Raw genomic sequence first — 22164 nt, 5'->3', positions numbered from 1 at the left:
GACCGTCGCCGGGCCACACACTCGGCCCACATCTGTCGCCCTATAAATGCACGCGGCTTCGACGTGAAACGATTTGGTGAACCCTTTCAAATCCTCCTCGCGGCTCCCGATCTCCTCACTCCAGGTTTACCGAGCCTATGTAGGCGAAATTCTTGCCACGAGACCGGAAGATTATGGTTTCGATCCCTAACACAGGGGTAGCAACACTCCAAACCAAGCGACGCTTAGCAACCACCAACTTCCCCTCTGCTCTGCCCACTGGGGGAGCCTCTTCCGGGGCAGAGGTCACCCCGCCCTTCCCCGCGTCTCCTCCAAGATGGCGAGCGGCGGCAGCGGGGGGGTTTCGGTGCCTGCGCTGTGGAGTGAGGTGAACCGCTTCGGGCAGAACGGCGACTTCACACGCGCTCTCAAGACCGTCAACAAGAGTAAGCGTTGGGGCGGAGGCCGGGGCGGGCTGGAGCCGCCGGGAGGATGCCGCCTGTTTCCGGCGCGCGCGACCACCTCTGGGTAGACGCGCGCAGCCAGAGACCCTGGCATTCTTCTGGCTCTGACCCAACGACTCGGGGGTGCGGGTCGCAGCCTCTTTGCGGCAACTGGGCAACACGGGGGTCCGGGGTTGCTTAGAGCCACGTGTACTTACCCCTGCGCGACGCGAGGGAGGGATTTAAAGAGACCGCCGCTCCTGGAGCCTCTTTCGAACTGTTTTATTTGACTCCTCTGTTGCCTTATTTCGAAAATACTCCACCTTTCATTTTACTCTTCCTCTTGAACTGAGGGATCAAGTGTTGTTCAGGGAGCTTGATCTCTTGGGCCTGGGCCGGGGAAGGAACCTGCCTGGGACACGTAATTGACAAGCTGGTGCTGACAAGGTGGAAGCTGTACGGATTCGACCAGGAGTAGGGCTGGTCTTCAGGTCATTCCCACATAGAATCTCACCAGTGTCATTTGACCAGAAAATAGGTATGCGAAAGCACCAACATTTGAAATAATCTCGGAAGAAAAGTTTGGTTTCCCCGCACACCCCCCAACCCCCACCAAAGTGATCATTTCAAATTTTTCAGCCTTCATTTTGAGTGACTCATTACATTTTATCCTTTACTGTGCATAACTATAGTATAGTATTGAAAGTATATTTTAATGCTTTCAGTCGTCCTCTCTTATCTGCCGAAGCTGCAACTTGTATATGTTAGGTTTTGAAATGTAGTTACAAAAACCATTTAGCTGTGCAGAGCAGGGGTAACATAAAAGGTGTGGGAGTTAACATACAAGGCTGTACAAATAATTTGCCACAGCCTATTGCTGAGTTGTTGTGAAAAGTAATAAATGCCCACTATGCACTTTTGGTGATTTCAGATATTGAAGAAAATATCTACCTAGTTATTTGATTCCTAAACTTAATTAACCTTTGGCTAGGCTCACTACTAATACTGTACACTAAGTAGCAGTGTTGTAAGTGTTCTGCAGAAATTCTTTAATCACAAAGGCTGTTTGCAGAATATATTAACTACTAGAAATTCCTTTGATCTTAGATTGAAAATTGGACTCCTCTAGTTGCCCAGGAATGAGGGCAATTACCATCCTAGCTGTTTTGACACTAAACACTGGCATTGAATCTTGGTCACCTGAGTCCTTCTTTCTACTTCTTTTTGGTCACCTAGGTAGAAAAGGAAAATCTTGAATGTTTTTTAGAAACTTTGCCAACAAGATAAATTGTGTTCATGTAGTACTTTATAATTTGTAAGATTTTTCCAGACTATCGTCATTTCATGTTTTTTTGTTTGTTTTGTTTTGTTTGTATTGGGGATTGGACCCAGGGGTGCTTTACCACTGAACTACATTCCCAGCCCTTTTTATTTTTTATTTTGAGTCAGGGTCTTCCTAACTTGTTGAGACTGGCCTTGAACTTACATCCTCCTGCCTCATCCTCCAAAATCACTGGAATTTAGAGGCATGAGCCATCATGCTGGGCTCATTTCATGTTCTTGATAACCTTGTAAAATAAGTTATGTTCTCATGCTTATTCTGTATATCAGAAAAACAGATTTGGTTATTAAATTATTTTCCTAAGACTTCAAGACACCTAGGGTTAGCAGGCCTAGTGGCTCATGCCTGTCGTACCCACAACTCAGGAGACTGAGGCAGGAGGATCAAAAGTTCAAAGCCAGCCCCAACTTAGTGAGGCCCTAAGCAACTTATTGAGACCCTGCTTCAAAATAAAAAAGGACTGGGGATGTTGCTCAGTAGTTAAGTGCTTCTGGGTTTAATCCCCGGTAACCCCCATCCCCAAAATGACTCTCTTTAAATTGTTCTCCAGTACTGCAGATCAATAAGGATGATGTAACTGCTTTGCACTGTAAGGTGGTCTGCCTTATCCAGAATGGAAGTTTCAAAGAAGCCTTGAATGTCATCAATACTCATACCAAAGTGTTAGCCAAGTAAGTGATTCAGTTAGTTGTATAGTTATTAGAAACACTTTTAATAGACATTTAATCTCTTCCTTTTGAATCAGTAAGAAAGAGGTAAACTGTAGAAGGATGTGGAACATAAACATAAAATAGGAACAACTTAGAAGTTAAAAAAAAAAATGATACAGAAGACAGAATATGTAGGATAAGGATGTTTAACTCTAGAGTGGATAAGCATCAGAGTTGACAGAGGTTGTTAGGATGGTATGACAGTCTTAGCCAGACCTCTGTGCCTTTGTTGAGAATTATTTAGTAGCATATGTTTTTAGGTTAAGATCTTTTAGTGTCATAGTTCTTTAATAGTGTTTAGACTGTGTAACAGGGGTGGTTTTTTGTTGTTGTTTTTTTTTTGTCTTTTCCTTTATTTCATTTATTGTTTCACAAAATGTGAATTTATATTATTAATTGTTACTGTAATTTGACTTTTATTACAGTCATGCTTAGCTCTCAAAAGAAGTATGTATTGAAATTAAGTTTGTAGCATATTTATTCATTAATGGAATAATGGTTTCTGAGATGCAGAACTGTATTTAGTACACCTCCTTTTATAGGAGGAGGGTAAGAATTTATTTATATATTCGCTGTATTCTGAAAACAAATACTAGAAGGAGAAACAATGAATAATAATCACTTGCAGAGGATAAGAAGGAATAGGTTACATTTGGATAACAGTGGAAGTAAAACCTCAGTGTATACTTTGTTTTTGTACTTGCGCCATATAAATGCATTGCAGATTAAAAACTAGTTCTAACAGTTTTTTAAAAATAAAAGGGGTACAGTTTTCTACTGTTAAATATGTTTATCCTAAATTCAGAATTTTGAATATTGACTATTTTGTGAGATAGAGAAATTTTCCAAAAAGTTTGTTGGTAAGTAAGTAAAAGATACTGCCATTTGCTTTGATAATTAATATTTGAGAAATTTCTTAAGTATCCCATTTAAATATTAACGATTGTCTTTGTGTCTAAGACATTTGGTTTTTTAGCTGGTTCACGTTTAGCTTCTTAATCGTTAGTTTCAGGAGGCCAACAACACTGTTAATATCAGAAAAGAAAGAGGCTAGGGAAATGGATGTAATATTTTCGTAGCCTATGATTTTTTGAACAGGTCACTAATCTTTAAAATTTCTTATCTTTTGTTGTTGGGATTAAATAGATTAACATATATCAAGAGTTTAGAGCAATGTCTGGCATATAGGGAGTGCTTTTCATTGTTAGGTAATAATCAGATTTTTTTTTTTTTCTTTAGTAACTCTCTGTCCTTTGAGAAGGCATACTGTGAGTACAGGCTGAACAGAATTGAGAATGCCTTGAAGACAATAGAAAGTGCCAACCAGCAGACAGACAAATTAAAGGAGCTTTATGGACAAGTGGTAATTACTGCTTTAAAACACCTGTTGACAGTCATTCTGGGTGAGCATGACTACCTGTAGCATGGAGCAAGGATGAGGAAACCCAGCCCATCCTGATGCTCCACAAAACTGGCCACCAAACCAGTTCTTGAGGTTTGAACATATTCCCTCTTCTTGATCTTTGTTTGAATAGTTATATGTAGTGTTCAGTGAACAAAGGACTCCCCCTGGGTAATTAAAAAATTGAGGAAAATGAAAGAACTATTTCATGAAAATTGAACTTCTTAGTTAGAAAAATAAAGGCCAGTGAGCTTGTATGCTTACACAAGTTTGAAACAATATTTCTTGCAAGTATTTAATTGGCATTTTATTCTAAAAAAGAAAATTATGATAGAGAAGAATTTAGGTGACTATATCTCCCCTCCTAAAAAATACTTTATTCATGAAAATATTTTCCCAGAATTTTGAGACATTGACTCTTTTTTATTTTAAGATAAGATTTCTTTCTTTCTTTCTTTATTCATTCATTCATTCATTCATTTATATGTGGTGCTGAGGACCAAACCCAGGGCCTCACACTTATCAGGCAAGTGCTCTACCACTGAGCCACAACCCCAGCTCAAGACATTATGTCTTAATATAAAACAGGGCTACTAATGATGAGAGTGCTTCATAAACTGAATAAAGGGTAAATTCTAACGATAGATGAAGGGCACCAATCTCTGTTACACATAGTGAACTGATTGACCCAGAGTGACATTTATTATTGTCCTTTAAAAAGGACAATTTGTTATTGTCCTTGAACTGGATGCAGAGGCAGGTGTAATCCCACCTGCTTGGGAGGCTGAAGCAGGAAGATTGTAAGTTTAAGGCCAACCTGGGTAACTTGGTGAAACCCTGTCTCAAAAAGAGCTGGGGTTGTAGCTCAGTGATAGTGTGCTGTCCTTCCATGTGGGAGGCCCTAATGTGCATAAAAAAAAAAAAAACAAAACTTGAATGAAATAGGCAAGGAATTATGTTGTGGGTATTTGAGACAACTATATAATAACTAGTTTCTGAGAAACAGAAAATGAAGATTGTACATAGTGAACTCCTGTACATAGTGAATTTTAGGAAATTCTAAGTCTTTCTGTTAATATTTTATTTTGTTTACAGGGACTTAGTAATTTTGTATTGTGGAAAAATGTTTTCATTGTAGTTCAGATTCAGGTAACAGGATAGACTTCTATAGAAAGATTTCCTTTCAAAACCCATTTAGGCCCTTAACTAATTTCAAAAAGAAAAGTAAAGAAAATTACTTTTCTTGGCACGCTACCCTTCGTCTCAGTTGCTCTCCCTCCTACACTTGCCCAAATTCCAACCTAACAGTCTGAAGTCATGTTGGGGCTCAAACCCAGTTCTGCTAGATGCCAAAGCCCGTCCAGTTTCCCCACTGCCTCTGCTAAATGCAAGTGTGTGTCCACAAGAGGAAGACTGTGGGAAAGGAAGAGAAGAAATGAGACCAGCTCCTTTTGAGAGGAGGAGGAGGAGGAGGAGGTGATCTGGGCTACATAAAGATGCTCATGCATTGTAATAATTTTAACTTCGTGAGCCCCTTCCTCCAAGATGGGGTATTAAAAGTTATATGCCTAAGTTAGAATGAAGACAAATTTAAGTTGGAGCTTTACTTTTGATTTTTAAAAAGAGTAAAGTATTTTCATGAACCCCTTAGAGGACTGGTGTCCCTGGCACCACAGTGGCTATGCCTTGTGCAGAAGGGACCCCTGACAGATCACGTGAAAACTCCATCAACCAGAAGCACCACACACACTGAGAGACGGTCATAGTAGGTCCATGTCAGCAAGGTTTTGATGCTCACAACTTTTACCAAGCATCGTTGAGATCAACACCCCCACCCTGCCCCTGCTCAATAAAAATTAAAAAAAAAAAAAGAAAATTACTTTTCTAAATTTTAATCATGCCTATTAATCTAATATAGTAAAGATTCATTGCTAGTAGTTTTTGAAAGTGTTAATAGTAGACAAAACTGATATAAAAATTATAAGAGATGATTGATTGCCTTATTATACTGAATTAGGTTTCCTACTTAGTGGTTCCAAAAAGCATTCGTATGTTGTTAAAGATATGATGTTATATTAGTTTCCTCTGATGTGTTACCTTTTTTTTCCCCTTCAGCTATACCGTTTGGAACGTTATGATGAATGCTTAGCTGTGTATAGGGATCTTGTCCGAAACTCTCAAGATGACTATGATGAGGAGAGGAAAACAAACCTTTCAGCAGTGGTTGCAGCTCAAAGCAATTGGGAAAAAGTGGTTCCAGTGAGTCCCCTTTTGTACCCATATAGCCATAAATAGCATTCATGTCTAGTGTTTGACTGGTATTTTGCTCCACAACAGGAGAACTTGGGCCTCCAAGAAGGCACACATGAACTGTGCTACAATGCTGCATGTGCCCTGATAGGACAAGGCCAGCTGAACCAGGCAATGAAAATCCTACAAAAAGCTGAAGGTTGGAAGTTTCTTAATGTTATCTGTAAATATAATGTGAATCTAACTTTGTAGAGTGTTAACAAAATGTTGCATTTGTTGTTTGTGAAATTATTAAATGGAAGTTACTGAGGCACAAAACAAAAGGTTCTGACCTTTTGTTAGTTTTTTTTTTTTTTTTTTTTTTGCAGTGCTGGGGATTGAACCCAGGGCCTTGTGCTTGCAAGGCAAGCACTCTACCAACTGAGCTATCTCCCCAGCCCTGTTTTTGTTTTTTATTTACTGGTGATTGAACCCAGGAATGCTCTACCATTGAGCTATACCCAGCCCTTTTTAGTTTTTATTGAGACATGTTCTTGTTAAGTTATCCAGGCTGGTCTCAAATTTGCTATCCTCCTGACTCAGCCTCCCAAATAGCTAGAATTATTAAGTAGGCATGTGTGACCACATCCAACTGGCTGCCTCTTTTTGACCATGTTTCTGTTTTTGTCTAGTCCTTAAATCAGTCCACTCATTCATTTTCTTCCCTTTTCCCTCCCTACCTCCTCCTCTCTCTGTCTTTCTTTCCGTCTGTACTGGAGATTGAACCTAAGGCTTCACTCATGCTAGGCAAGCACTCTTACCACTGAGCAACATCCCCAGTCCTTTTTAATTTGAAGCAGGGTCTTTCTTGCTAAATTGTTCAAACTAGCTTTGAACTTGTCCTGCCTCAACCTCCCAAGTACCTGGGATTGTAGGCATGTATCACTGTGCCTGGCTCCATTTACCTAGTTTCTGTTTTGTTTTATTACTAGGAATTGAACCTGGAACGCTTTACCACTGAGTGATATTCCCCAGCCCTTTTTTTTTTTTTTTTGACCAGATCTCGCTAAGTGGCTGAGACTGACCTCTAATTTGATATCATCTTTACTCAGCCTCTCAAGTTGCTGTGTTATAGGAGCATGCCACCATAACTGGCCATTTGTCCATTTTTAGTCATGTTAGACCTTAAAGTCTCAACTTTAAGGAGTAGAATTTTAAGCAAATTACTGTGAATATTAAATGTAAACTAAGTGATTTAATTTCAAGCATTTACAACAGTACATGGCATTTGATAAAAACAAGATACTGGTTATTATTGTTATACTAGTAATACTAGTTATTATTTCTACTCAAGTAAGTAATAATATGGTCTGCTTTTGTGTGTGCATGCACATACATGTTACATTTACATATTACAGCACCACTGAAGCATATTTTAACTCCATTTACTGTGTTTCTATATATGATATTTATGTATTTTGAAGCTTTTGTATATATATTAATGCATCATAATTATATATAACAGTGGGGTTCATTTTGACATATTCACAAATGTATGTAACATGGTTTGCTCCATTTCAATCCCCAGTACTTCCTCTTTCCCCATTCTCCTTCCTCCCTATTACCCCCTCCTTCTCCTTTATTGGTCTTCCATTTTTTATTTATTTATTTTTTTAATTAAAATTTTTTTTAAATTTTCATTTATTTATTTTCTTTGGTACTGAGATTTGAACCCAGAGGTGCTTAACCACCGAGCCACATCCGCAGCCCATTTTTACATTTTATTTAGGAACAGGGTCTCATTAAGTTGCTGAGTGCCTTGCTATGTTGCTGAGGCTGGCTTTGAACTCACCATCCTCATGCCTCAGCCTCCCAAGCCCCTGGGATTATAGGCATGCAACCACTGAACCTGGCCTTTTTTTACTTTTTTAAATTGGTCATTATAGTTATATATAAAATTGAAATGAATGATGATATATATTCATACCTGCACATAGCATAATTTGCTTTACTACTGAGCTACATCTCCATCCCCTCCCCCTTTTTTTTTTTGAGACAGAATCCTACTAAGTTACTTAGGGGCTCACTAAGTTGCTGAGGCTGTCCTCAGACTTGGAATCCCCCTGCTTCTACCTCCCAAGTTGCTGGGCATGCCCACTGTGCCTGACTCATGAAGATTTTAATTAAGAAAAATAGGCTGGGGGAGTAAGTCAGAAGTAGAACATGAACTTAGCATGCACAGAACCCTATGTTCAGTTTCCAGCACCAAGATGAAAAAAAATTTATAATAGAGCTATGTCTGATGTCAATTCCTGAAATATTTAGATTTTTCTTCTGTACACATTTTGCCTAAAAGCCAGAAAATTGATGTTATGGGGATTTCAGTGAATGGGGAAAAGGAAGAAAAGGTAAAATGGAGTCTCTTTTTACTATTAAATGTTAAAGGCTAAAATAAGAGCAGCTGGGCATGGTGACACACAACACCTGTAATCCAGAGCCTCAGAAGGCTGAGGTAGGAGGATTGCAAGTTCAAGGCCAGCCTTGGCCACTTAGTGAGACCTGGTTTCAAAACAAAAAATAAAAAGGACTGGGGATGTAGGTCAGTGGTAGAACACCCTTGGGTTCAACCCCCCGTAGGATTATTGTCTTCATATTTATGCTTTCCTATAATCGATGTTTTGCTATTAATATTTATTACATTTACATGTTTTTAAAATACCCTTTAGAAACCTTTTAGTGTAGATACTACAGATGAAAAACAGTGCCAAAGAACTAGAGTAATCAAGGATCAATACACTTATATATAATATTTGATTTTACATTTGCTTGTTATTATATTGAAATATTCTGCTCAGTAATTTAGTTCTTTTTGAAATGGTAAAGGAAATGGGAATTACCCAGCAAGATTAATTTTAAAACAATTTTTTCCTATAGATCTTTGCCGACGTTCTTTTTCAGAAGACTCTGTAAGTATTCTGTTAAACCCAAATTTTACACTTCTGACATAATTACTAGAATGTTTCATTGTATTATTTACCAACTTTTTGTAATAGATGATGAATTTATTAGTCACTTGATCAGTTATTTGACAGAGTCTAGAGTGATAAATTGCAATACAAAAATTTGTACTTACCATAGCATTTTATTTTAAATTCATATAAATATAAAATAAAATTCATTCTCTTAGTTGAGGATATGGGACTAAAGTTTTTTGAATATAGATTTGCTCATAGCAATTTGATGCATATTTCTTACATAATCCAATATTCCTTGTTCCACTTTTTTTTTTCTTTTTAAAATGCAACAATATCATTTTTTCCCCACTTTTTTCTTTTCAGGGCCTAGGACCAAACCCAGGGTCTTGTGCATGCTAGCAAGTGCTCTGCCATTGAACTAAATCCCCAGCCCCAAGTGCAACAATGTCTTAATCCATTAAGTCCCAAGTTTCAGTTTTGCAGATATTTCAATGAAATTGTCACAGGGGCATTGAAGTAGGTTGGAAATCATAATCTAGAGATTATACACATTAGTATTGCTAATAATATAATTTATTACAATATAAAGTAATTATAGCATAGTCACATGATATAATTTATCATAATAAAAGTTCATTATTTTTAACCTGATTTTATAATTGTATCATATAATTTACATGCTATATTTAAATTTTTATAGGTGTCCTACTTATTGGATGGTGAATGAAATAGGTTAAGGAGAGTTGAGAAGCAGTTTCATTACAGAGACATTATAGATGTTAAACTTTTTTTTATATATATATACATATTTTGTTTTAGTTGTAGGTGGACACAATACCTTTATTTTATTTATTTGTGGTGCTGAGGATCGAACCCAGGGCCTCACACATGCTATGTGAGCGCTCTATCACTGAGCCACAGCCTCAGCCCAACTTTTTTTTTTTAATCTCTGATTTTGACTCATAACTAATCAGAAAGTAATTTCTTTAGCAACTACCTTTAGCAGATCTTTCTGAGCTTTCTACACAGTTTACATTTTTGAAGCAAGCCTCTTTTTTTTAATTCATAGCTTTTATTTTAATATTTGTTTTATCATTTTCTTATCAAGTACAACTGACAAAATGTGCTTGGGCTCACCAGGTTACAACCACAGTGCTGGGTTGGCAAAGTAGAGTAGCCTCCTAGCTTTCAGTATTGGTTATTCATGAATACCAGTCAGCATTTCTGGCAGGATTGGATTATATGGGTTAATCAAGAGCATCAGTTAAGAGAACTACCTACATTTTTATAGAATTAGTTCAATTATAGAATTATGTTAAATACATAATTGTTTTCAGCTTTTGAAGTTCTTTATAGATTATTAATTAGAATTTTGTAATTTTTGGCTTAGAGTTATAAAAGAATTGACAGAAGCATTTTTTAAATTATATTTTTAAACTTTAGGAATATTGTATAAAGTTTGTATAATCTACATGCTGCTTTTTATATTGTTCTTTAAATCTTGGACTTCAGAGGAAAATAAGAATCAATATATGGTACTCCTGTTTGTTGTCATTTTCTTTCAGAATCTTTTTGCCATGTTTCCTTAAAAACTCTCTTTTAGTGACAATTCTATATTTTAGAAAACTGACCCTCAGGGAAAATTCCTGAAATCATGTCATCTTGAGGATTGTAAATCTTTCATATGTTTGAATCAGTTGGTAAAATATGTGGATCAGTTTGCAAAATTTACAGAAAAAAAGAAGTTTCTTCTCCTGCTTAGGATGGGACTGAGGAAGACCCACAGGCAGAACTGGCCATTATTCATGGTCAGATGGCCTATATTCTGCAGCTTCAGGGTCGTACAGAGGAGGCTTTGCAACTTTACAATCAGATAATAAAACTAAAGTAAGTGAGTTGAAAACAAAGTATCCTTTATAGGGGATAAGGCTTCTCTTTAAAGGTTTGTTCAGTTTTAACTATTGCTTATTGTTCACAGGCCAACTGATGTGGGATTGTTAGCTGTAATTGCAAATAACATCATTACCATTAATAAGGTATGGAATATCCATGATTTTCCTACATATTTATTTTACACTGAGAACAGATTACACTAGCTTTATTCTAGAATAAGTGTTATTTCTTCCATGACAGAAAAAATTCCAGGTGTAGCAGATCACAGCCGAGTATATTTAACCCTTATAATGTTAATGTTTCTGTAGTGTATGTTTAAGTAGTAAAACTCTTGCACTGGACTTTAAGCTCCCCTTCTTCCAGTTTATGATAATCTGGAAAATCTCTTTTTGTTAGAGATATAAATTATTTGGACTTTTAACTTAGTACATGCATGTTTTATGTGATTTCTTCATATACTGAGGTATACTGAGTTTTAGTGCATAAGTCATCCCCTAGCCGTCCCTCTGGAAGGGGATGAGGTGTGGGCATATGCTGCGTCTTTTCACCTTCCCATCCTGTGCAAAATATTACAAGTGCACTTGAATATTTGTAGTCTTAAGAGTACTGTGCTAATGAAATTAATCACCACTTGGAACATTATTTTAATGGGAAACCATTCAAGTTCAGATTTCAAATCCAAGTCAGTAGAAAAATAGGAGTATCTAACATTTGGTTTCCCTTGCCATGTGATTTTCCATAGGCCATCTTTTTTTTTTTTTTTTTTTTTTTATTTATTTATTTATTTATTATTGTACACAAATGGGATACATGTTGTTTCTCTATTTGTACATGGCGTAAAGGCATACCATTTGTGTAATCATAAATTTACATAGGGTAATGTTTGATTCATTCTGTTATTTTTTCCCTTCCCCCCACCCCTCCCACCCCTCTTTTCCCTCTATACAGTCCTTCCTTCCTCCATTCTTGCCCCCCTCCCTAAACCTAATCCATAGGCCATCTTACTTCATCATCGTAGTGGTATTTTTAGGTGGTAGTCCTTATCTCCAATTTATAGGATTTTAAGCTGGAGCCAATAAAAATTTTAAAAGAACATGGCAAACAAACAAACAAACAAACAAACAAAAAAGAACATGGCCAGTAAGAGGTAGAATTTGGTTTTAGATTCCAGTCTCTGGGGGCTGGGGAGATAGCTCAGTTGGTAAAGTGCTTGCCTTACAAGCACATGGCCCTGGGTTCAATCCCCAGCACCGCAAAAAAAAAAAAAAAAAAAAAAAATTACACCAGATTCCAGTCTCTGATCCCAAGGCTTGTCTCTTCTGCTCCTTTATGGTACCTCTCTCCTCAACAAAATTACTGAGCGTCCCTGAATGTGAGATGGTGGCATTAAAGGGAGTTATTGACATGGCTTAGGTTTCCAAACATTGGTGCTGGCATTTGAATCTTGGCAGAAATACATAACTGCCTATGTTTATGAATTTTGAAATGCTTCTCAGGTTTTATCTGACATATATGATTTTGGAGAGAAAAGTATGTGAAATACTAAATACATATTCTCCATCTAAATGTAATTTATACATTGAACTTTTTTCAGTTTTCAGATATTTATTTGATTTTTTTTCCAAAATAATAAGTCTTAATCATTATGTACATCATTCTGATGTTTTTAAAAAGTTATGCATGTTTGAATTCCTTGTCTGTATACCTGGGTTTTTTTTTTTGTACCATGGATAATTGAACCCAGGGATGTTTCATCGCTGAGCTACATCATGCCCATACCTTTGGTTTTTTTTTTTTTTTTTTTGAGACAGGGTCCAAGTTGCTAAGGCTGGATGCTGGGGACCAAGTTGCTCCCACCACACTATTCCTTGACTATATACTTTATAACTGCCATATTTGGTGAAAGGAAAGATCTCTGGGTTGGCAAATTTGAGTTGACTCTAAAGAAGGAATGTAGTTTAAAGATTAAGCAACAGAATAAGCTTATTACTTGTAAAGAAAATTTATGATTTGTGGGGAAAAAGAAAACAGAAGAGGATAGATATGTGTTGGGTAGTAAAAACAAATAGGTTAGATTAACTGTTAAGGTATGGGAGGCCTTGACAATTCAGGTGTTTGAATAATTAAGTGAATACTGTGACAGTGTTTAAGGAAAGTCTAGCAGTGGCATGCATGAGGAATTGCATTATAAACATAGTAATACAAGAGAACCAACTAGAAAATATGGTTTATTTGGGGGGTGGTGGTGGTTTGCTATGTTGCTTAGACTGGTCTCAAACTCCTGGACTGAAGTGATCCTACTTCAGGCTCCTAAATAATGGGACTAGATGTGCACTAATAATGCGTGTTTTAAAACTTCATCATGAGAAAGAGTAAAATTTGTTTTGGATTTTTTCTTTGCTTTTAGTCTTTATCGTATAATAACTTAGTTTTAAAAGCACAGTTGTATCACCAACTTGCAAGTAAATACACTTATTTACAAAGCACTATTTGCAGATAAATACATTGTGTTACAAAGCTGGAATAGTACAGGTGCTCAGTTCTATTTAATTTTTTTACTCAAAACAAGCAGGTAATAGTGGAGGGAAAAAAACAATCTTGTTCTTCCCATCAAAGCAGTTCACTTCCTACTTAGAACCATTTATGTGTAAATAAGAATCTTCCTCTTTGAAGGCTCTAAAAGGAATGGAGCAAGATTGTGGAATAAATACATGTTTACTGGTAGGTTTGAATTGCAGAGATTTTTTATCTTGGGTTCTTGGTTCACAGATGTAGACAAAATCTCTGAACCAAGAACCCAAGATAAATTTGGCTGCCCAACCAGATAACTACTTCTAAGCTTTCTTATTGTATTTATATAAAACAATGAAAGAGGAGTAAGGACTTGAAGTGTTAAAAGGATTAAAGTTGGAGATTCTATTAATGGTGGGTATACTTTGTTTTGTCAGGACCAAAATGTCTTTGACTCCAAGAAGAAGGTGAAATTAACCAATGCAGAAGGAGTAGAGTTTAAACTTTCTAAGAAACAACTGCAGGCTATAGAATTTAACAAAGCTTTACTTGCTATGTACACAAACCAGGTAGGTTTCTGGTTCCCTAATTGAACCTTTTGTAATGTGGTATATGAGGTATACAGGTATATTAGTCTATACTGTTTATATTTTGTTTATATTTTTTACTTATTTTCTTCTTCACTGTGTCATATGTCCTAGATTTGTTTCTTAAGTCATTTACCCAGTTCTTTTTAAGGATGTGGGGTTAATAGCTTTCAAGGGGAAGAAAAACAGCATTAACACCTTTAATGAGGTGACTTTCTCATTACTTTATTTCTAAGCTCTCTGAATTAAAACACTCATCAAGATGCCAGTCATGATTACAGATTTAGATTCATCTTTCATTTTAATTTTGCATAATCATATTATAAATCTAACTTTTAATTTTTTTTTCTTTTTTTGTACATTATGGTTGTACATAATGATGGAATTTGTTGATATATATTTGTACATGCATGCAATCTAACAATATAATTTGACCAATATCCTCCTCCTTCACAGCCTCTCCAGCATTTATTATTATTTGTATTCTTGACTGCCATTCTAATTGAAGTGAGATGAAATCTCAGTAGTTTCAGTTTGCATTGCTAATGATGTTGAATGTTTTTTCATATATTTGTTGGCCATTCGTGGTTTTTTTTTTTTTTTTTTCGAGAAATGTCTTTAATTCATTTGCTCATTTATTCAATGGGTTGACACTTTTAATGTTTTTTGAGTTCTTTATATATTCTAGATGTTAATCCCCTGTCAGAAGAGTAGCTAGCAAAGGTTTTCTCCCATTCTGTAAGTTCTCTTTTCACATTCTTAGTCATTTCCTTTGCTGTGCAGAAGCATTTTAACTTGATGCCATCCCATTTATTAACTCTTGGCATTATTTCTTTAGGGGATTCTATTGAGAAAATAGTTGCCTCTGCCTATATACTGCATTTTCTTTTAGGAGTTATATAGTTTCTGGACTAATTCTTGGGTCTTTGGTCCATTTTGAGTTGATTTTTGTGCAGGATGAGAAATAAGGGTCTATCTAGTTTCATTCTTCTGTATATGGATAACCAGTTTTCCCAGCACCATTTGTTTAGAAGGCTGTCTTTCTCCATTGTATGTTCTTGGCACCTTTGTCAAGAAATAAATGACTATAGATGTGTGGTTTTGTTTCTGATGGTGTCTTCTATTCTGTACCATTGGTCTAAGTGCCTGTTTTTATGCAGTGTTACTATAGCACTGTAGTATAATTTTTGAAGTTTGGTATTGTAATGCCTTAAGCATTGCTCTTTTGTCTTAGAATTGCTTTGACTATTCTGGGTCTTTTGTTCTTCCAAATGAATTTAAGGACTATTTTATCTTGTTCTGTGGAGAATGTCATTGGTATTTTGATGCATTTTGCATTGACTGTGTATATTGCTTTTGGTGGTATGACCATTTTAACAATATTAATTCTGCCTATCCATTAATGTGGGAGTCTTTCCATCTTTTGAGGTTTTCAGTTTCTTTCTTCAGTGTTCTGTAGTTTTCATTGTGGAAGTCTTTCACTTCCTTGGTTAGATGTATTCCTAGGGTTTTTTGTTGTCGTTTATTTGTTTTTGTTTTTTGAGGCTATTGTATATAGTATTGTCCTGTTTTTCTCAGCAGATTCATTGTTGGTATTTGGGAAAGCTGTTGATTTTTGTATGTTGATTGATTTTGTCATCTGATACTTTGCTGAATTTATTAGCTCTAAAATTCATTCAATGGAGTTTTTTGCATCTTCTAAGTATAGGCCATTCTAACTGTAATATGCATTCTTTTGTTTGTTTGGAATTTCCGCAATCGTACAGTGCCGGGGACTCGAACCTGGGTCTCGAACTTGAGAGGCAAGCACTCTACGTGATGAGCTACATCGCCAGCACTGTAATATGCTGCATTCTAATTAAATTTTGAGTTCATACTCCTAGAGCACAAGGTTTTGGTGGGACAGTGAAAGGCAGTAATAACTTAGAACTGAATCAAGTTATTCTTAATACTTTAGTAAGAAATATTTGTGTTTTGTGGTTTTGAAGCAAATGCTTACACTTGAAACATGTTGTTTTAAATGAAATTTTGGAATTTATGCATTCAAATGAATGTGTAGAAGTTTTGCTTTACAGGCTTTTTGGAACACAAATTCAGTAAATGGAAATCTCTTTTTCTTACAAGAAAAAATTGAGAATAGATGCTATAAATTTATTTTTTTTAACCTTACAGTTCTTCACCCTAATTTTTATTTGTTCTTTTTAGATATGCATGACAGTAGAGTATATTTTGACATTATACATATGTGGAGTATATTGTGTTCTAATTAGGATCCCATTTGTGGTTGTACATGATGTGGAGATTCACTGTGGTATATTCTTATCTTCCTCTTTTCTTTTTGGTTCTTTAGTACTTAACTTCTTTTACCATATTGTTTTTTGTGGGGGGTGGGTGGCATGTCTTCTAGGCAGAACAATGTCGCAAAATATCTGCTAGTTACAGTCCCAAAGTCCTGCACATCTCCTGCCTGTGTTAATCCAAGCTGCCCAGCTCTGCCGTGAAAAGCAGCATACAAAAGCAATAGAGCTACTTCAGGTAAAGACATCATACTTGAATTTTTAATGAGGTATCAGACAGTTACGGCCTTGTTTCATAATAATAGTAATAACCTACAAGCTTTTAAGTTTGTTGGGAAAACTAATAGAAAATGTACCACCAGATAAATTCCATGGCCACCTTGATTAATTCTTATGTTACAGCTTTGTTTTATATAAGTTTGCAGAACATGGGTAACCTCTGTTTTAGTAATATATTCTTCAGTGAATTCTATTCTAAACTTCAGTCGTTAGTTTTGTTTTTGAGACAGAGACTTGCTAAAATGTCCATGCTAACCTCAGCCTCCTGAATAGCTGGGATTACATGCATTCACCACTATGTGTGGCTTCCAGATTTAAAAATCTTGAGTAGCTGAGATAAGTAATTGTAGTATCTGCAGTTGTATAAAATAAATGTGATTTTTTTCCCTCCCAATTAAAATAATTTTAGGAATTTTCAGATCAGCATCCAGAAAATGCAGCTGAAATTAAGCTGACCATGGCACAATTGAAAATTTCCCAAGGTATTAATATTTGATTTTATATTTTTTTCATAGTGGTAAGGTATAATTATTGTTTCAAACGTGAGGCTAGATTTGTGATCACTAACAGATTTAGTAGTGAGGAGGTTGGCCCTTTCAGTTATTCCTCAGTTGTTAGAATGAGTCTCAGTCTGGGCCTTGAAGGTCAGTAGAAGCAAAGTATACCTCTGTTCCAAAAGATTTTTATACTTACTCATATTTTCTGATTATACTTATTCATATTTATATCTATAACTGGTAATACTTGTGTGAAATGAGAAAGGGATTATTTTGCATTGTTCTTTCCAGTATTATTTAGTTTCGCCCTTTATCTTTCATTTATATTTTGTCACCCATAGGATTTAATGAGAGAACTGATGTGTTTGATTCTTAATAGAAACTATCAGTGTTTTTGTCTTGTGATTTTGGTCCAACCTTGAGTGATTAAATAGGATTACGTTGGCTAGCATTCTAGCCACTAGCCACATGAAGCTATTACCTTTAGAGCAATCAAAATTATGTGAAATTTAAAATTTAGTTCCTCAGTTGGGCTAGCCACACTTGGGAAAACTTAGTAGCCACTTGCAACTAGTAACTGCTGTGTTGGATAGCACAGATGAAAGAATTTTCTTTTCTTTCTTTCTTTTTTTGGTACTGGGGATTGAGCCCAGAGGCATTTAACCGCTGAGGCACATTCCCCAGCCCTTTTTTGTATTTTATTTAGAGATAGGGTCTCAATGAGTTGCTTAGGTCCTTGCTAAGTTGCTGGGGCTGGCTTTGAACTTGAGATCCTCCCAAGCCACTGCGATTACAGGCGTGTGCCACTGTACTTGGCTTGAAAGGACATTTTCATCATTATAAAAAACTTCCACCCACCCAAAAAAAAAAGAATGGGGCTTTGGGGCTGGGGTTGTGGCACATGGTAGTGCACTTGCCTAGCATACATGAGGCTCTGGGTTCGACCTCAGCACCACATAAAAAAAAAATAAAGGTGTCCACTTACAACAAAAACAAAATATTTAAAAAAAAAAAAAAAAAGGGAAATTGTACAGCTCTGGTTCTCAACAAGGGTGGTAAATGGTTAAAAAAAATCTTACATATTACAATGACAAATTAAAATTTCGTGAATTGGGGAGTTGGCAATTAAGAAAAAAATGTTCAAAAAGTCTTTTAAATGAGGCAGTAATGAAAATAGGATTGAGAAATATTGCTTATTTCCCTGTTAACCCTCACATTTCCTTATTTTCCTCACTCGTCTTTTTTTTTTTCTTTCTTTTTCTCACTCTTTTATTCTTTTCCTTGACACCCCCCCCCCCTTTTGGTACCAGATATTGAACCTGGGGCACTTAACACTGAGCCACATCCCCTGCCCTTTAGATTTTTTTTAAATTTGTGATAGGTCCAAGTTGCTTAGGTCCTTACCAAGTTGCTGAGACTGACTTTGAACTCAGCAATCCTCCTAACTCAGCCTCCCGTGTTACTAGGATTACAGGTGCGCGCCATCACACCTGTCTCCTTGCTCTCCCCTTTATCTTTTTTCCTTATCTGTTTTTAGGGTCTGTGGGGGGGTTGGTTTGGTTTGGGTTTGGGTTTTCTTTTTTGGAGACAGGGTCTTGCTATGTTGCCTAAGCTGACCTTGAACTCTTGGATTCAAGAAGTCTTCCTGCTATAGCTGCCTCAGCCTTCTTGAGTAGCTGGAACAACAGGTGCACCTGCCACCACTCCTGACTGCCTGGTTTTTGTTGATTTTTACAAAGATTGTTTATCATCCTGAAATTACCAGGCAAGGGTCTGTTGTGTTTTCTTTGTTTTGTTTTGTTTTGTTTTTTGTTTTTATTTAAAATTATTGAAGTTAGCAATGAGTGGAAAATCAGAATTTTTATCACCACAGATTTTTCACTGCATTTATATCTATATTAACATAGCAAGGACTTTAGGGAAGGATTCATCTACTACCACCTTCAAGTTACAGAGTGATAAAGGAGAAGTAGAACTGAAACAGACTGGGAGTTGAGACATCTTTTCTGGTAGCAACTCTGCCATTAACTTTGTAAGCTTAAGCAAGTATATTATTTCTTTGTAAGTCAGTTTCCTTATCTGTAAAATTAACAGAGACAAGTGTACTAACCCCAAGACTCTAAAGCTTGTATACTTAGAAATATTACAAAATAAGATTATGACTTTTTTCCTAAGGAAAAGTGATGGTAGGAAGTAACATTTCTTTTATTTTTTCCACAATATGCTTTCTTCACTGCAATACTGATTTTGTTTTTAATCTTCTAAGGTAATATTTCCAAAGCATGTTTAATATTGAGAAGCATAGAGGAGTTAAAGCATAAACCAGGCATGGTGAGTTTGTAATTAAAATATTGTAAGACTGAGAAGTTAGTGAAATCGATAGTCCATTTGTATGTTTGATGTTTATTTGTATTTACTTTAATTTCTACTGATTTTCTTATGTATATTTATAAGGTAGGAGTAGTAGAATAATAATAGTTATTTATTTGGTATACATTTAATTTCATTTTTTGTTCTGCTTTTTGTTAGTTTACTATTCAGTCAAATGTGCCAGGCACTATTAGGCCTTACATTTTTGATGAAAGCCAACCTCAGATAATCTCAGACCTATTATAGGGAATTGTTTATCATATCACTTTGAGTTAAGATAATTTAGTAATAGTGATCAACAAATTTAGCTTTTAGTTTTCTTGTTATTCAACAGCACAGGTTTAGATCAATAATATAGCTGGGAAAGCATCTGTTTCATAGTAAAGACGTTTTGTGGTGATAGGATGCACAATGTACTGTTGAACAGAGACTGTTTTACTCATGTTTGTATTCTCTGTTTTCAGTTAGTTCTTGATAAATATGTAATAATAACTATGTTAGTGTTTGTCTTGATTCATATTTTAAGAATTATTCTGCATTTCATCTTAGAATCAGATAGAGATATGACTGGAAATAAAATATTTCTAATATTTAATATCTGACCTTCTTTTACTTTTCCTGAAATTTGTCCATTTCATTTAGGTTGTTGAATTTATTGCCATAGAAGTTATGTATAATATTTATTTTCCTCTTAATATCTGTAGTACCTTTCTCATTCCTGAAACTGGCTATTCATGTCTTTTTTTCTGGCCAGTTTATCATTTTTACTAATGTTTCTTTTTTTTTTTTTCCTTTATTTTACTTATTTGTTTTTATGTGGTGCTGAGCATTGAACCCAATGCCTTTTACATGCTAGGCAAGCGCTCTACCACTGAACTACAACTTCAGAGCACCTGATGTTTCTTAAAGATACAACTTTTTGTCTCTGTTTCTGTTCTTATCTATCTTTATTTCCTACTGCTCCTCCTCTTGCCCCTCCCCTTCTACTCTAGCCATGTGGGCCTCCTTTCTTTCCCTTAAGCATACTGGACAAGCTTTTCACTAGCTTTATGCAGCTCAGGCTGCATGAGCTCATCACCTGGGGTTCAGCCACACTAATGTGTACCTGGCTGATCACACTTGAATGTCTAGTGGTGTCTTGTGTGTAAATGTGTCTAAGCACTTCTCACCTTCTGAACTTACCAAATTATTTGTGAGCTGGCACTGCTTTAGAAGAAAGGTATTCATTAATTTATACCTTTGACTATATAGGTATCTGCATTAGTGACCATGTACAGCCATGAGGAAGATATTGATAGTGCCATCGAGGTCTTCACACAAGCCATCCAGTGGTATCAAAACCATCAGGTAACTAAGGAATAAATGACATGTTTTAGATAAATAATCGTTTGTATTTTTTGAAGCTTCTTCTTGTGTGCATAGGTGTCGTTTTTTTTTTTCCATAATCCAAAGAAATAAGAATGTTAGAAGCACATGGTTGCATATAGTAGAGCTTATTTTAAGTGACTAGAGAGCCCATGGATGGTAGTAATTACTGGAGCAATAGTATATGGAATAATCGTTTATCATGGGTCCTTCTAATACAAACGTCTTGAGTTTTTCCAGTGTGGGTCTCTGCCTGGGCAGTATCCAACTTCCCATCATATGTATACACTAATGCCATTTATATTGTTATCACTATTAGTGGTGGAGAAACATATTCTGGGAAATACTACATTAATGGTTGAGAACTATGGTGGCATATCTTTAGGATTTGATTTTAAGAGAATGTTTTTAGTGATAGACAACCTAAATAGAACTGGATTTTGTAACTGCTTCATAAATTGGTGATTACTTATGCTGATTTGTCTACCCTCTGTGTGTGTGTGTGTGTGTGTGTGTGTGTGTGTGTGTGTGTGTGAGATATTGTTGTTTCAGGCATTCAGTAAAATTTAGGATGAGGAATTTAATTTAATGGATAGGTCCATTTTAAAGGTTTAATAAATATAACTTCATTGACTTACTAGATATTTGGCTTAACTTTTTTTTTTTTTTTAATTGAATCTGTAGCCCAAATCTCCTGCTCATTTGTCATTGATAAGAGAAGCTGCAAACTTCAAACTCAAATATGGGCGGAAGAAGGAGGCAATTAGTGACCTAGAACAGCTATGGAAGTAAGCTCTAAAAGGTGGAGATGTAGAAATCCATATTTTGTTTCTGTATTGATAAGAGGGAGTTATTTTCCATGTTTGTGTACTTTCTTAGTTTTTATAAACTGTTCAGTGACTATCTATTTCTTCTTTCAGACAAAATCCAAAAGATATTCACACACTGGCGCAGCTTATTTCTGCTTACTCACTTGTAGATCCAGAGAAAGCTAAAGTGTATCCTTTTGATTGTTGTTCCAGACAGCTCCCCATAGAGCACTAGAGCCAGAGTTTTGCCCAGGTATTTTTCTGTTGTAAATTTCAACTAATAATCAGAACTCTCTTCTAAGTGATAAAGGGAAAAATTAGAATTATTGATCAGTGTGATTGGAAAATGCAGTGATGGATCCACCTTGGGATCATGAGCTCCAGAAGCAGAAATGAAGTCAACAAGGTGCAACCCTATATTTCTCCAGGTTTAAGTGCATGCAGCTGCACATAATAGTGAGTGAATGAACGAATGA

The 22164-nt window shown here is 36.0% G+C and overlaps 1 protein-coding gene across 1 annotated transcript in view; it reads left to right on the top strand.

Moving 5' to 3' along the window:
* The first annotated feature begins 294 nt into the window (after positions 1-294).
* Positions 295-22164, top strand: part of Srp72 (signal recognition particle 72) — a 30623-nt gene continuing 8753 nt past the window's right edge. Inside the window, 16 exon segments of the mRNA XM_047566557.1 lie at positions 295-425; positions 2315-2435; positions 3714-3837; positions 5992-6135; positions 6214-6325; positions 9040-9071; positions 10843-10967; positions 11059-11116; positions 13922-14053; positions 16479-16503; positions 16506-16606; positions 17057-17129; positions 19411-19475; positions 20766-20861; positions 21564-21667; positions 21800-21877. Of these exon segments, the coding sequence (XP_047422513.1) occupies positions 317-425; positions 2315-2435; positions 3714-3837; positions 5992-6135; positions 6214-6325; positions 9040-9071; positions 10843-10967; positions 11059-11116; positions 13922-14053; positions 16479-16503; positions 16506-16606; positions 17057-17129; positions 19411-19475; positions 20766-20861; positions 21564-21667; positions 21800-21877 (1499 nt within the window). The 5' untranslated portion in view covers positions 295-316.

This window comes from Sciurus carolinensis, chromosome 10, assembly GCF_902686445.1.
Source record: "Sciurus carolinensis chromosome 10, mSciCar1.2, whole genome shotgun sequence".
In the NCBI taxonomy this organism is placed as follows: Eukaryota; Metazoa; Chordata; class Mammalia; order Rodentia; family Sciuridae; genus Sciurus; species Sciurus carolinensis.
The sequence above is the reverse complement of the archived record's forward strand: the minus strand, read 5'-3'. Positions and strand labels throughout refer to the sequence as shown.